Genomic DNA, 14765 nt, shown 5'->3' on the forward strand with positions numbered 1-14765 from the left:
TAGAATTATGTAGGATATAAACAAAACTAAGATGCAATGGTAGGGCAGCTGTGGCTTGTGTTGTGGGATAATCAAGTCAAAATCATCATGATCCTGTCGCGCAATGAGCAACTGCCGACAGGTATGATGGGACAGACAGCCGCGCGTCAGGTCAGTGAGGATGATTGAGTCAGATGCGCAGTTACGCGAGGCTGCTGTTCAGTGAATGTGTTCCTGTTGTTGGTGGAAACACGTCCCGGTGCTGTTTAACGCTGCGGGCACGTGAACGGACCGTTCGCGGAGCAGAGGTGTCACTTCTAGCAACTTCACCTGCTGCACACACACAGCATGAGGATTGCGTGTGCCTACAGGAGGTAGGATGCGTGAGCTTTCGGTCAATTATGTTTTGGTTAGAGTACCCCTTTTCATTTTTGTAATAACGCGATATAATACTGATACCGCGAAAAGGAAAAAAAATACTCCCACCTCAACGTTCAGTTATGTTTCATGTACAAGAACTTTGCTTTCAGGATTTAAAATAAACGTTTTTGAGGAAAATTCTGCATCTATTGCATTCATTTTTATTGTCATTTTCTATACGATACAGGGGCCCCAAACAACATTTTGCATAGGGCCCCCCAAAAAGCTAGAAACGGCCCTGCTGATCGATATGCATTATAGTCTTATTCCATATAAATCAGTAAGGGAGGGGAGCCTTTTTCAAGTTGGGGCTTCAGACCCTGCCAGCCTTCCCCTCCCTGTTGTAAGCTACACCTCCATTTTTTACTAATAGAGGATTCAGATCATTTTCCCTGCTATGACATTAAGCTTCAACCCTGCTGTGCTCCACATCATTTGAAGGCATCCGGTGCGGGATGGGAAGGGTGGGGGGAGGGACGTCTGCGTGAGGAATAAAAGCCACAGGCATCTGTTAGTATTCAGCGTGGATATACATTGTCAACAAATCTACAAATCGCCCTCCACATTTTGACGGTGATGATTTGTGCAGCATTTTTTGGTTTCGCGTGCGTCAAAATGTTGATATTAGATGTTTTTTGAAAAATAATTTTTAATATCAAAACGCGGAATTTCCACACGGAAAACCAGCTAAAAAATATCATCTGGACGGTTGAACATATATTACTTTTTTTTCCTAATATGCACTATATGGCGTGTGGCCTAGATTCATCGCGATTTATATTCAGATGATGAAAACAGGAGGGAGCTATTTTCTTAAAATGGCAGAGATGGATTTAAAAACAGCCACATCAACGATGGAAGCATTGGTTCGTATCAGTGTGAGTACTATAGCCTACTATATGTCTCTCTGTGTGTCTGTTGCTCGTGTATTTTCAAAGTAAGAGGTTATTTTAATGTGTTGCAATAACGACTACAGCCTGTATTTTAAAATGGAGACAATATTATAAGCAAGCCTCCTCCATGTCTATCGCCTAAAATAGGGCCTTCGTATATTTTCTCTGCAGGCAGATTTAAAGGGGGGCGAAATGACACGAAATATATTTAAATACAACAAGTAAAACATTGGCCTCCCCAAAGCTTGCTGTAAAAGCATATGGTTCGTTATGTTCCTTTGATGCTGCTGGAGGTGCTAAAATGGCTCGGAGCATCTGACTCCTTCTTAATACTGGAAGCAAACGTGCTCTTTCGTTGGGGAGACACAAGGGCATTTCAAACATTTTAAATGATAAAACAGCATGTGTGCACACTGAAATGGCACGTTCCTTATTTTCGGCTCTCTGGATGTTGGTTTCCATGGCGACGAGATGCAGGATTGGGCTGCTGCAGAGGCAGGAGGCAGAGGGAGTGTGAGTGTATGTGTGGCTGCTTGAAGCATCAGCTATAGGGTTAAAAGGATTCAGGTATATTCGCCGAGGTGGTTACAAAAAACCTCCCCAAAAAAAACATGGCGGAATGTCTCGTGCACACGTTCTGGTGGTGAATCAGCCACCACAGCCCCTTTTTCCTCCATGCAGACCCCATCTTACCGGCGCGAGGGACTCTTTGCTCGCGATGGAAAATTGCTTGAAACCCCTCCCCTCTTCTCTAGAGACGCTTGATGCAGGAAATATACACGTAGTCTGCTGCCATGGCGCCTAGATTCCAGGTGAAGGTAAGGATGCGCTGTCGCATCGCCTGTTTTACGCCTTCACCACGCCGGGCTCAGCGTTAGCAGTGCGCATTATGCATTATAGATGGATACAACAAAGCTGCTATTCGTCGAGGTGAACATAGCCTGCTGGTAAATTTCAATAGGCTAAATTGCTACAGGAGGAGACAGAGGCAGGCCGGAGTTGACATTGGGGAATGACACAGAGAGGGGGACTGAGGGAGAAAGTGGGTTATATTGGGTAATCCAATTATTCCAATTTAACGCTTCAGCATGTGTCTAGGTAATTTTTCTAGAAGCAGCCTAATTCTGGCTCATGTTGGTAACATGTCTGACGCTTTATACCTTTATATGACACCTAGCTGCCTTTTTAAAATCATGTAGGAATCTAATGCATACGATCACCTGATTACACATCCAGAATAAGGGGTTGAACAGAGGTTTAAGGTGTACTTTGGTAAACTGACCTGATACTGCATCTCATCTGTATCACAGTGACAAAGTCCCCAAAGCCCCGATGCAGCAGAGTCCGTCACTTTGTCCTGTCCTGGTTTTGAAGTTGACTCATAGTGTCAGTGATGTGGACGCACTGTAGCTGGCCCTGCAACAGTTTTAGGTCGAGGTTTTGTGTCAAGGGCGTCCACGAGACAAAAGAAATCACGGCAAACGTGAAAAGAAATACTGACTCAACACAAACAGTGAGTAATGATCACACATGGCCGGCTAGGGAAAGGATAACGGAACAGGTCCCTTTGAGCATGTCATAATTCATGAGGCAGGGGGAGAGCGAGTGTAGCTGTGAAGTCACAGGTTTCTGCAACAGCCGGTGTGTCCTTTTCTGTCAGATCAACGTCCTTGAGTCGGACTGTGACACACTATCTGTTCCAGAGGTGCAGCTTTAAATCTCCACCCCCTTCTCTATGTAGCCAGAGAGGTTCACTGTTGTAGCGGTCTCTTATAAACAAAGAAAAACAACTATAATATAGCAAAATGAATTCCATCTGAACACTTACACTCTATTTGCACTCTATATTAGGTCCTGTTTTCCTTTGTACCATCGCTGAAGGTGTTACAAACTGGTTAAGAGCTCATCTTCATATGCAGGGCTGCAATATAAGGGATGCACTCTGTACAGCGGGTTAATAATTAATGTCTGGTCTTTATCCATATTTAACAAGAGTGATGGCCTATGTCGCATGTAGCTTCTCCCATTGCCCCATCTTCTCAAAATGCTGTCAATCTCAGGTATTGTATCAGCATTAGTACGGAAGGATTTTCAATTTAACCATCTCTTCATGCAGGTTTTACTCTTCTGTAATCCCTTTAAAGGATCATGTTCATGCACATGTGTTCCTCCCTAATGTTCCTCACTTCTCTTGCCTTTGTCAGTCTAACATGAAGAGCCTGGAGCGTGAGCTGCACTGCTCTGTGTGTAAGGACATCGTCAAACAGCCCGTGGTCCTGCCGTGCCAGCACAGCGTCTGCCTCATGTGTGCCTCCGAGGTCTTAGTAGCAAACGGCTACCCGCCTCCAGAGCTCCCCCCCGAGCCGAACTCGCCAGCCTCCACGCCCAACACGCGCTCACCCCGCCAGGCCCGCAGGCCTACACCTAAACACGAGCAGAGACCTATTGACCGCGTGCTGCGGGCAGGTATCAGATATATTTAATCTGTTAAGGGGGGAGAGAAGAGGAAAATCGATGTCTTGTGTGGATAAAGATTCTTTTTTTTTAAAGATAAAAGAGACACAAAACATGTGATTAACCCTTACTTAACCTTTTTCTGATATTACATCTTCAATATGCTGTATTTTTGCAGTCTCTCTCTCGACTAATAACTGGTCTCTCTGCTCGGTTTGAGGTCCCCACCCGCCTTCCCCGTCCATGCCCCGGTCTCCGGGATATGGGTCGTATCCAGGGCGACGCCGCAAGGAGGCCCCCCCCCTGGTGATGCTGTTCCCTTGTGTCCCCTGCGGCAGAGATGTGGAGCTGGGAGAGAAGGGCCTTACTGACTGTCTGCGCAACCTCACCTTAGAGCGCATAGTGGAGAGGTAGGTACAACACACACTCATACATGCACATACACACAAACACTAGAGAAAAACACACACATTGGTTCTGCTCTTAAGTGTTTGGATGAAAAACAGAAGGTGTGGGAACAAGTCCAGTCCTGACTAATTATTCAGCAGCAGCTGAGCTGTTGAAGAATCCTGCAGAGCATGCACTGCAACTGTAGCGATCGCGGCTGACTGTGTGCTTCCTTTGTGTCGTAGCTTTTCCACCAACTCAGTATGCCTCACTCTTTTAAAGACCTCTTTTTGCCCTCTCATTTTGTACGTTTTCACATTTTGTCTGGCTTTTACATAAATATAGCTCCTCCCCCAAATGAATTGGTATTTGTAGGCAGATCTCTCATAATTTAATCACAATATAACAAGCCATGTAACTGCAAGCTTAGACAGCATCCCTGTTCTCTCTCCCCTTCGCTGTGCTCCCTCCACGCCGCCTCAGGTACAGACACACGGTGAGTCTGGGCAGTGTGGCCATCATGTGCCAGTTCTGCAAACCGCCTCAGGCTCTGGAGGCCACCAAAGGCTGCGCCGACTGCAGGTCCAATTTCTGTAACGAGTGTTTCAAGCTGTACCACCCGTGGGGGACGCCACGAGCACAACACGAGCATATCCTGCCCACACTCAACTTCAGACCAAAGGTAAGACGCGGGGACGCCGACTATTGATCTACACATTCAATCATGAGATGTCAAATAATATCATAACATTTTAAAAGCTGTCGTCAAACTGAAATAAGTCAGCCTTTGTAAAGAATGTCTGAGTTTTAACTAGTAGTAATATTTTAAACTAACGCTTTATAGATCAGTTAAAAGCGTTTTTTTAGTTTAATCACGCGCTCATAAATGTTAGTAAATACTATGCAAGTATTTGGCTAATACTGACTGATTATATAGTATTTACACCAGTGAATTCAACTTCGATATGATACTAGTAAATAAAAACAGCACTCAATTCCTGTTTCAATAACCATGGCAACAATAATAGAACTGTTAGGTACCAAAAACCAGCTTATTTGACATACTGTTTATGAGCAGGACCTGCTGATCATCTGGTGCATTTCATCACCTGTCTCTCTTCAGCTGTCCTATAAAATAAAGGCAAAAAGCCCCCAAAAAATAATCTATAAAAATAAAAGTGTAATTTGCTTCATGTCCACAGGTTCTGACTTGTCCGGAGCACGACCAGGAGAAACTACAGTTCTACTGTCGGTCGTGTCAGCGGCTGCTCTGCCCTCTCTGCAAACTGCGCCGCATCCACACCGGACACAAAGTCCTGCCTGTGGCTCAGGCGTACCAGGCCCTGAAGGTACGAGTCTGAATCTGACACGCTCTGGAATGGGTTTCTCTAAAAGTCCTGCAACTGTTCGTACTGTTAATAGCTGAAAATATCACATTTAAACATTAAGATTGAAAGATTTTTTCAAGAAAAACCGGAGTGAAGAGATGTTTTGACATTTAAAATCTGTATTATTCCAAAAGATCAACAAGCATCCTTCACCACATCAGAGAGAACGACAGGAGTATCATTTTGGCTATGTGCAACAATCAAGCTGTCTCTGTTTGTTTGACAGGAGAAGATTACGAAGGAGATGAACTACATTCTGTCCAACCAGGACACAGTCCTCGGTCAGATTACCCAGCTGGAGAGTTCCATCACACAGACCGAGGTGATTAATACTTTTTGGGCCGACGAAATGTTGCTGAACATGGAATTGACACGAGCCAGCAGCTTAACGCCAGAAACACTGTTCAGATTTCTGTCCGTTCATTTGTACGAGCGTCGCTGGAAGACAGCCAGCTGTCTGTTTGCTGACAAATTAGAAAGATTAACGGTAACACTAAACAGCCCTCTGTTTAGCCGTTATAAGCAGCATTTTAATATGGTAGTATAATAAAGTCTCAGTATTACATAGCTAATAATGTCTGTTAAAATTACGTGTCAGCCATTTTTGTAGTTTATAAATGTTTAAATGATAATTCCTCCTGGAGCTTTAAGCTGCATGTTACAGCCTTCGTCAGCTGATGGGTTTGCTCAGTGGTCATATAAAAACTCCTCTTTAACACATTAAATACAGGCACAATAATAATATGCAGTATGACTAAATATACTACCTTAAATAATTACAACTATGCTATATTATATTATTATTAGCAATTTATGTACTGTTTATTGATCATAATAAACAAGGACAGCGACTAGTTATAGTGTTATAACTCATTTATTAACTGTTTACAACAATTATGTTGTGTATATAACAAGCTGCAGTCACCTAAACAACTACTGTGTTATATGACAGCCGATCGCGTCATTATTAATGTGTTTAGTAATTTATTATCATGATCAAATTTTAAAAGACTTAGTCCACACAGACATAAAAGAAAGTGGAAACCAGCGAACACGCTATAAAGTAATCAGTCAAATTTAAAATCCTTTTTTAAGAGTTCGTTTTTTGTGTGCTTTGAACACTTCAGTAAGACTGATTGCACCATAATTTGCCCCCGCTATCTGCTCCGTCTCAAGGTCCGATTCACAAAGCAAGATGCACTGATGATATTCTGGTGCAGAAATGTCCATAAAGTTTTGTAGCTCCGTGCAGTTTGCTCTTGTTTTGTGTCTGATTGTGAAGAGGAGCTGTCTGCACCTCGTCTGTCGTGCATTAACTGAGCTCCTTATTGACGGAGCTCATCTCGATGATGAGCAGGGAGAGGAGGGGGCAGCCTTTTAAAACTTTATTCTAAAGCCCAGACTTGACAGCTGTTGTACTAGTTTCACTGTCAGTAACGCAGTTTCATTTCTTTAGCGAGCCCTCAGCTCATCCAGATAGTATAATATTATCTCCGCCCTGCTGAACGGCTCCACACGCCTCCACACGTTTGGACAAAGTGAGCCTGTGTGTGCTGGGGTTGAGCCTCGGTCAGCACCGGACTGATATGTCTCCCGATTATAATAATAATGCCAAAATATTACTCACAGATTGTTTTTACAGACAAATACATTTTTAGACTTCACACAAGGAGGAATTGTTGTCATGATAATGGAAACTCAGACCTTATAATACTGCGCTGTAGTTAACACCAGCTCCCTGCAGACGGTAATATTTTCACTCTTTCTGCGCGGTGCTGTTAACACTGGTGTTTGGGAATTAGGTGCTTTTTGCCACGAGGCTCATTTACATAGAAAGGGGCCAAATTTGCCCCGAATGTCTGCATAATGACTCATTTAAAAACGTGCAAGAATTAGAGTGTTTTTGAGTCATTTGCGCAGGTTTAGCAGGCGCAAAAGCTGCTCAATCCTTTGGTGAATCAGGCCTTTGGTATTTTGTGGTAAAACAGTGACCTAAAGGTGTTGTCAGCCTGGGCGTTTCTCAATGCTAAAACTGGTTTGATTGTGTTGTTCCTCACCAGGTAAACAGCGTGTCAGCCAGAGAGCAGCTGGCTCAGAGCATCAGGGATCTGACGGCGGCTCTGGCCGAGCGCCACGCTTCGCTCACCCAGGCTCTGGAGGGGGCGCGGCAGAAACGAGGCGAGGCATTGGCTGCTCAAGTGGCGGAGCGCCGCGGCCTGATGGAACACGCAGGGCTCATGGCGTTTACCCAGGAGCTGCTGAAAGAAACAGACCAGCCCTGTTTTGTTCAGGCTGCTCGGCAGACTCATAACAGGTTTCCTGTTTGTTTAAAACTCTCGGTTTCTTTAACAGGTTTTACTCACACCTAAAATAGCATTATGTAAGAGTGGTACTTGATCTCCCTGGGCAGCTTCTGTCTTAAAATGATGCTAAGAAGTTCAATGTCCAGTTGGAAATTATGCTGATTTTTTTCCTACTTATTTAATATTTTTCTTGCTGTCAACAAATCGTATAAAGAGACAAAAAGCTGGTAAGAATTCATCATACAAGTCACATGGCACATGTTCATTATGAGGAATGTGGTCACTGTAGTTCGGTTAGAGCCAATTCCACATACACTATCATATCTTCTTCTCATTATACTTACATGTACTCACATTGCGTATTAATCCGCAGCTGGAAATAGTCCCCAAGACATGCGCAATTTACATGTCTTTTCTACAAATTCTACAATAGATTTATAAATCACAATAAAACAAGATTTAGAAAAGCCCTCTCTCCCCTTTCAGTTGTAGCACAAAGTAAACACTGGTCCTCCTTTACTCCTCTAACACCGGCTTCCATGTGTGTGTCTGCACCAGGTTGAGCAAAGCGATCGAGAATCTGCAGCATTTCACTCTGGCGGCTGACCCGTCCTTCAGACACTTCCAGCTGGACGTCTCCAAAGAACTCAAACTCCTGACAGAGTTGAACTTCATCCAGGGTGAGAAGGGGGAGGATGGGGAGAATAGCGTAAGGGGGCGGAATGTTTTTGATGACTTTCTTATCTCCTTTATACCACAGACTGTATCAGATAAGTAGATGCAGCCACTATGACTTATACTGTCTAAATAAAGCGGAGATACCGTGACGTTTAGTAAGTGAAAGTAGCCAAGTTAAGATGTTAAACTTCTAATGTGAAGTTATTCACTGTACTTGAACCATCACAGCTCCCCTGGCTCCTGTGATCGATACCCAGCGTACCCTGGCCTACGACCAGCTCTTCCTGTGCTGGCGACTGCCCCCAGAATCCGCCCCCGCCTGGCACTTCTCGGTCGAGTACCGCCGCCGGGGCGTGGTACCAGGAGGGGCGTCCAGAGGCGGCATCAGAGGAGGGCTGGCGGCCGCCCGCTGGGGCTGGCAGCGGTTGGACGAAGTGAGCGGGAGCAGCGCTGTGATCGACAGGCTGGAGATGGACAGCGTGTACGTGCTGCGGGTGAGAGGCTGCAACAAGGCGGGCTACGGGGAGTACAGCGAGGAGGTGTACCTGCACACCCCGCCCGCGCCAGGTGAGACACGCAGAGGTTGCTCTGATTAACAAGTCGAGACTGTGACTTTGCTTTACTTTGCTACTTGCACCCAAATAACAGAGGTGCAGAAAGGGGTCAAACTCTGCCCCAGTTTGGTGATAACCCGGTTAAGAAGGTTTTAATTATACTTCACGGTTTGTAGGACAACACAGCGTGATTCAGGACTGTGAATCATGCAATACATAAAACATGAGGAGGAACGAAATAAAAAAAGAGCAGGTTAACTGAGGATAACTTAAGGGCGGAATAAACAACATGATGGACTATAAATAGTTAAAACAGGTCTACAAGGCAAGATTATTGTACAGTATGAAGACATAAAAGGTATTACAGCAAGTTAAAGGAAACAAGACAATATAAAAAATATAAATATGAATAGGATTAAAGAAGAAAACATAAAACAGAAGAAAGAAATTGGGCCTGACTTTAAACATAAACGATTGTACTCATTGAGCTGTAAGTGTGCTGGGGCTCGTGGGCTTGTGCTAAGTAATGCTGCTTAAGTCAATCTAGAAAACTGAAGTGGAGTAGAGGAGGCATTTTCTGTAACTGAATGCTTCACGTCACACGATTGGTATCAAATAAAGTAGCATAAAAATGGTAATTTTATACCCAGCTCTAGTCTGGGTGTGTCACCGGATCTCAGCACTTAAATAGCATTCTTATTTAAAGGTGTGTTATGCTGTTTCACATTTTAAGACATATATATATATATATACAGTTACAATGTTGGATGTTTCAGATCTGTAGGTAAAAGTATGTTGGAGTAATCCCCAGGCTTCCCAGCTCAGTCTGCAGGCTGCTGTGAACGCCAGGTTTCACACAGTTTTTTTCTCTGCAGGCTTCGGAGAGCTGGCCAATCAGAAGAAAGCGGGCTTGTAGGGGCGGGGTTTCTTAAAGGGACAGTGCAGACTGAGTGGTTTCAGGGTGAGGCTGTATGAGGGCCTGCACAGAACACCAGTGAGAGAAAAAGTTTTTTAAACTGTAAATTATGCTAAGCTACTCCACAGGTAGCACAGAGTGAAATATGAAGCTTTAAATGAGCATAATACCCCCCCTTCAGAGGAATGAAACGGAAGATGGCCAAAAATACGAAAATAAGACATAACAAGCCGTAATTCGGTACATCACAACCTTGAGTGTGATATTGCTTTTATACAACAGCTATACAAGCGGCAAATACTAATAAATATGAATCAGCAACAGATTAATTTTTGCTCCACCAACTCAACTAGTTCCACAACTTTTGATGATGAAGACATCGAGGATGTAGTTTATGCTGACTAGGATTTTCATGATGATGATGATGACTATACTGATCTTGTTGATGTTGCTGATGATGATGATTACACTGCCTGTTGGCACCAGTGTCCGATCGCACTTAAAGCTGACTTACTGACTGTTCCCTCCTGTCTTGATCGTTGCTTGCGTTGGATTAACTCTCAGATGTCTCACCACAGATCAGCTGTTTTTTATCATGTACATTTATCAGTGAAATAAGTCTGCTGTGTGATTCAGAGACACCAGCTTGATTAATGTAGACATACTCCGGTCTGTTGTGATGTTAATTAACAGTATTCAGAACACCTGGCTGAGGCGGAGTGATACACAGAGTGAAAAGTCCCAGTGATGTTGTACTCTACATTACTTGGTGGGAATTAGCTGTTGTATAAACTAGTCTCATCATCCCCCGCCTGCATGTGGTGTCTTTCTCTGTTATCCTCCACAGAACTATGCAAAATGTATCTCCTGCTTTGGTCAATGACTCACAGCCTCTTAAATCAAGTGTATGACAGCTACAAAAAGTTCTCTTTATGTCCACACAGCTGCTGGTCATCCATCTCTTCACACCTACTATTATTTATCAGCTCTATAAAAGCTTTAGGATGTTTGCCATGCTGACCACTTAATAATTCATCTTTTTTTCCTTTCTGCCCATTCCCATCTTCTTTTTTTCCCCATTTTTGTTCGTATCTTTCTCCACTTTAACACTTCCTCTTATTTCTACATCCTTTTCTCACATTTTATTCCCATTTCACAGCTTTGCACTTGTCATCCTCTTCCGCACCACTTCCACGCTGCCAACCTCCATGCCTCCTACGGAACGTAAGAAGTGCATTCATACCTCTTGACCACTTTGTACCTCCATGGTACATGGTTATCTCCTCTTTCTCTCTGTGGTCATCCCATGCGTCCTTTGTTCTTCCACCCACTCACCCCTCTGCCTCTCCGTAACGACATCTGTCCGAGCGCTGATGAGGTTTGCAGTTTGTTAAGACGCGAGGCTTAACAACATGGATCGGACTCCGATCCAGGGCTTTTTAATGGTCGAGTCCAGTGATTGGTGGATTCCTTGTGTCCCTGTAGGCTGTTTTTCCTTCCTGCTGTTGTCTCCCTGTAAAATGAACTTCCTTTAAAAAAAAAAAAGTCTGCATTCCCCACAGCCAGAGCTTCTTTGTGATACCTTCTGTATTTTAATCCCTGAGTCATCAATTTATAGATCTGTGTCCCTTTTTGATGCCAGTGCTGGTGGGAGGAGGTGCATGCCTGCTCTCTCTTCCTCTCCCCCTCCCTGCTGCTTTCTGACTGTAAATCTGCTGCCTCCAAAACTTCTCCTCTCGCTTCTAAAAAACCCTTTATCATTTTTAAATGCACCTGTCTCTTTGTCTTCCCTCTCCCCTCACGTCTTCTTCTTCTTCTCCTTTTCCTTTCCTCTGCTGTGTCCTCTCCCTTTTGTCTCTTCCCAGTGCTTAACTTCTACCTGGACTCTCGCTGGGGTCTCCACGCTGACCGGCTGGTGGTGAGCAAGGAGCAGCGCTGTGCTCGCAGCGTCCCTGGCCTCTCTCTGCTGCAGGCGGCTGACCACGCCCTCACTTCCTGTCACCTGACCTCGGACCTCCTGGTTGGGGATGTGGCTATTACACAGGGAAGGCACTACTGGGCATGCTCAGTGGAGCCGGGGTCATACCTAGTGAAGGTAGGAAAATTCTCATATTCATTGCAGTGAATCCTCCACACTTTAAGACGTGGGTAAAGTTTCAAATCTGTAAGTAAAAGTATGTTGGAGTAATCCCCCTCAGCGTCTCAGCTTTTCACACAGTTTTTTCTACACGCTGCACTTTGTGACATCATAAAGTGCAGCCTCAGCAGGCTTCGGATAGCAGGCCAATTAGTGGGCTTGTAGGGACGGGGTTTCTTAAAGGGACAGAGCTGACTGAGTCGATTCAGGCAGAGGCTGTATGAGGGCCTGCACAGAGCACCAGTTTTTTTAACTGTAAATTATGCTAAGCTACTCCACAGGTATCACACAGTGAAATATTGAGCTTGAAATTAGCATGATACCCCCCCTTTAAGTAAGTGGAATGCAGTATAAAGAGACAAAGTGAGCAACAATCATTGTTACATTTTAATAAATGATACCTTATATTTAAAACTTGAACAGAAAAAGCTAAACTGGGTCATCAGGATTGTGTGGGTGAGGCTTTTTCTGATCTCGCAGTTGACATCGCCCTGGCAACGTAAGCCAAGCAACCCAACTGTCATCTTATTTAATTAAAATGTTATGCAATCATGTGAAGAACACAAGATTAGGTTAAGATCCCATCACTCCTCAGATTTCTGATTTCAGAGTTCTGCTGTTGCTACATTTCACACTGTCACAAACGTGAGTTGTCGGAGAAATGTATAGTTAATTACAATTGTTTGCTTTGTTCTTGTTTTAAAAGGTTGGAGTCGGTTTGGAATCTAAGCTGCAGGAGTGGTTTCACCTTCCACAGGACATGGCGAGTCCCCGGTGAGTAGCTGGATACGATATCGGAAAATAATGGACAAAATTGAAAGAAATACTAGCAGTTATTCAAAAGTGGAAAGTCATTGTGAGCATTTACTGAAGTACAATTTTAAATACTTTACTGCAGTGCGGATTTGAGTATTCCATCTGCTTCTTGATGTAATAATAGATATAAATAAGAAAAACTAAATAAGGCGATGACTCATCCTCGCTTGTTTGCGTCCTTGTTTTTCAAACTCTCTCTCTCCAGCTACGACCCAGACAGCGGTCACGACAGCGGCGCAGAAGACGCCCTGGACTCCGCTCCCCCCTTCTGCTTCCTCACTATGGGCATGGGGAAGATCTACCTGCCCCAGCACAGCTACCACCACCACCACAACAACAACCACGGGAACGGCATCAGAGACCCCATCAGCAACGGCCCGTCCTCGCCCACAGGCGTCACCTACCCGCTGCCGCCGCGGCTCGGCGTGTGCCTTGACTTTGAGAAGGGTCGGGTCACCTTCTACGACGCCCACTCCCTGCGACCTCTGTGGGAAGGTCACGTGGATTGCTCCGGCCCCGTGTGCCCGGCTTTCTGTTTCATCGGCGGAGGAGCGCTGCAGCTGCAGGAGCTGGTAGCCAATCGCAACGCGGATCAGACCCCGGTTAGACGGGTGACCATCCAACCGCGTGTCTCTAACTTAAATAACTGACGGCTGATCGGAGCTCGTTTGGTAATCTGGAATGTAATTTGATGTATTTACTCAGCTAGAGCGAAAAGTTAGATATCTCAGCGATTTTGTTTGTATTTAATTTTATTTGTATGAAAAATGTTTCTATAGCAACAAATATGCAATGTAATTAAGTTTTTTACATTTTTGTTATATGCAGTTTTGCAGGACTTATTGCTTAAGTAGTGTCTGGTACATCCAGCACTTTACATGTAACTATACCTTTGATGCTTTGCACTTGTAGCCGCCTATATCGCATACATTTATAAAGCTAATGTAGACACAGCACCACACCATGTCGCCCGTCCTGTAGAAGCTTTTATTGTCATTTCATGCCCTTTCAAATTAAAAGCTTAACTTCTCTTACGTTTTAAAGATATAAAGAAGAAAAAAAAAAGAGGCCTCGACTATTTTATCGCTCCTATAGCTGAACTTTAACCACACAGATTTCACATACACTTTTCTGTAATTTTCACATTATGATCCCGACCAAAGTTATTGTTTTTCTGGGATGTAAATGTGCTAAATTAGAGCTAGAGAGGAACAATGAGGCAATACTGTAATTACAAGCTGAAATTATACCTCTGCTGCACAGCTAATTACTAGTTTCAGCAGTTCTGTTTGTGCTACTTTGTATTTCAAATAGTCTGATGCGTGTGTGCGTGTGTGTGTGTGTTCCCTACGTGCATGGGTACGTGTGTGGTGTGACTGATAACAGCATTGACTTTGTCTGTAAAAAGTTGTTTTCGCGCAAACAGTAGTTTTTTTTTTTAACCTCGCTTGATTGTAAGTTAACGAGCAGTGCTTCTAATGAAACGATTAGCAGATTAGATTCATGTAAACTTCACCTGCTGGCAGAACGTTTGCAGAAGAAAAATAGATGAAGGAAATGAACACTGAATAAATACAAATTGTTTAAATTACATTGAACACCTTCTGTTTCATTTTGTTGTTTTTTTGTTTCATCTACTCACAATGAGGATAAACTCTTCTGCTGTTTCACCACTAGGGGGCAGCAGAACATAGCAGAGCACCTCGCAGCTCTTCTTGGTAACACTGCAGCTATTGTAATGGTCAGAGTATTTGAAGTTGGAAAGATGAATAATTGGGCTCATTCTCCACACAAATAATCCTTTGTTAAAGGAAATTGGCAAGAAAAGATTTTGAAATGT

At 43.9% G+C, this 14765-nt stretch overlaps 1 protein-coding gene across 2 annotated transcripts; it reads left to right on the forward strand.

The window, feature by feature from the left end:
- The first annotated feature begins 937 nt into the window (after positions 1–937).
- On the forward strand, positions 938–14523 carry trim46b (tripartite motif containing 46b). 2 transcript variants are annotated; one of them, XM_069681453.1, is made up of 12 exons: positions 938–1277; positions 3497–3758; positions 3967–4156; positions 4617–4815; positions 5336–5482; positions 5748–5843; positions 7582–7835; positions 8383–8504; positions 8731–9069; positions 11838–12067; positions 12816–12883; positions 13131–14523. In XM_069681453.1, exons 1-12 carry the CDS (start codon positions 1185–1187, stop codon positions 13573–13575), a joined length of 2445 nt encoding a protein of 814 aa, XP_069537554.1. In that variant the 5' UTR covers positions 938–1184; the 3' UTR covers positions 13576–14523. The 2 variants fall into 2 exon arrangements, with proteins under 2 accessions (XP_069537554.1, XP_069537555.1); XM_069681454.1 differs by lacking the exon at positions 938–1277 and adding an exon at positions 2063–2110.
- Positions 14524–14765: the final 242 nt, after the last annotated feature.

Source organism: Semicossyphus pulcher, unplaced genomic scaffold (genome assembly GCF_022749685.1).
Source record: "Semicossyphus pulcher isolate SPU_LCO1_2020_fin unplaced genomic scaffold, fSemPul1.0.p SCAF_5, whole genome shotgun sequence".
Lineage (NCBI taxonomy): Eukaryota > Metazoa > Chordata > Actinopteri > Labriformes > Labridae > Semicossyphus > Semicossyphus pulcher.

Bases quoted from the DNA above. Each gene is read 5' to 3' on its own strand.
- trim46b (XM_069681453.1), top strand. From the start codon at position 1,185: ATGATGAAAACAGGAGGGAGCTATTTTCTTAAAATGGCAGAGATGGAT. The intron at 4,157-4,616 runs GTAGGTACAACA...ACGCCGCCTCAG, and splicing joins TTAGAGCGCATAGTGGAGAG to GTACAGACACACGGTGAGTC. The intron at 7,836-8,382 runs GTTTCCTGTTTG...TGTCTGCACCAG, and splicing joins GCTCGGCAGACTCATAACAG to GTTGAGCAAAGCGATCGAGA.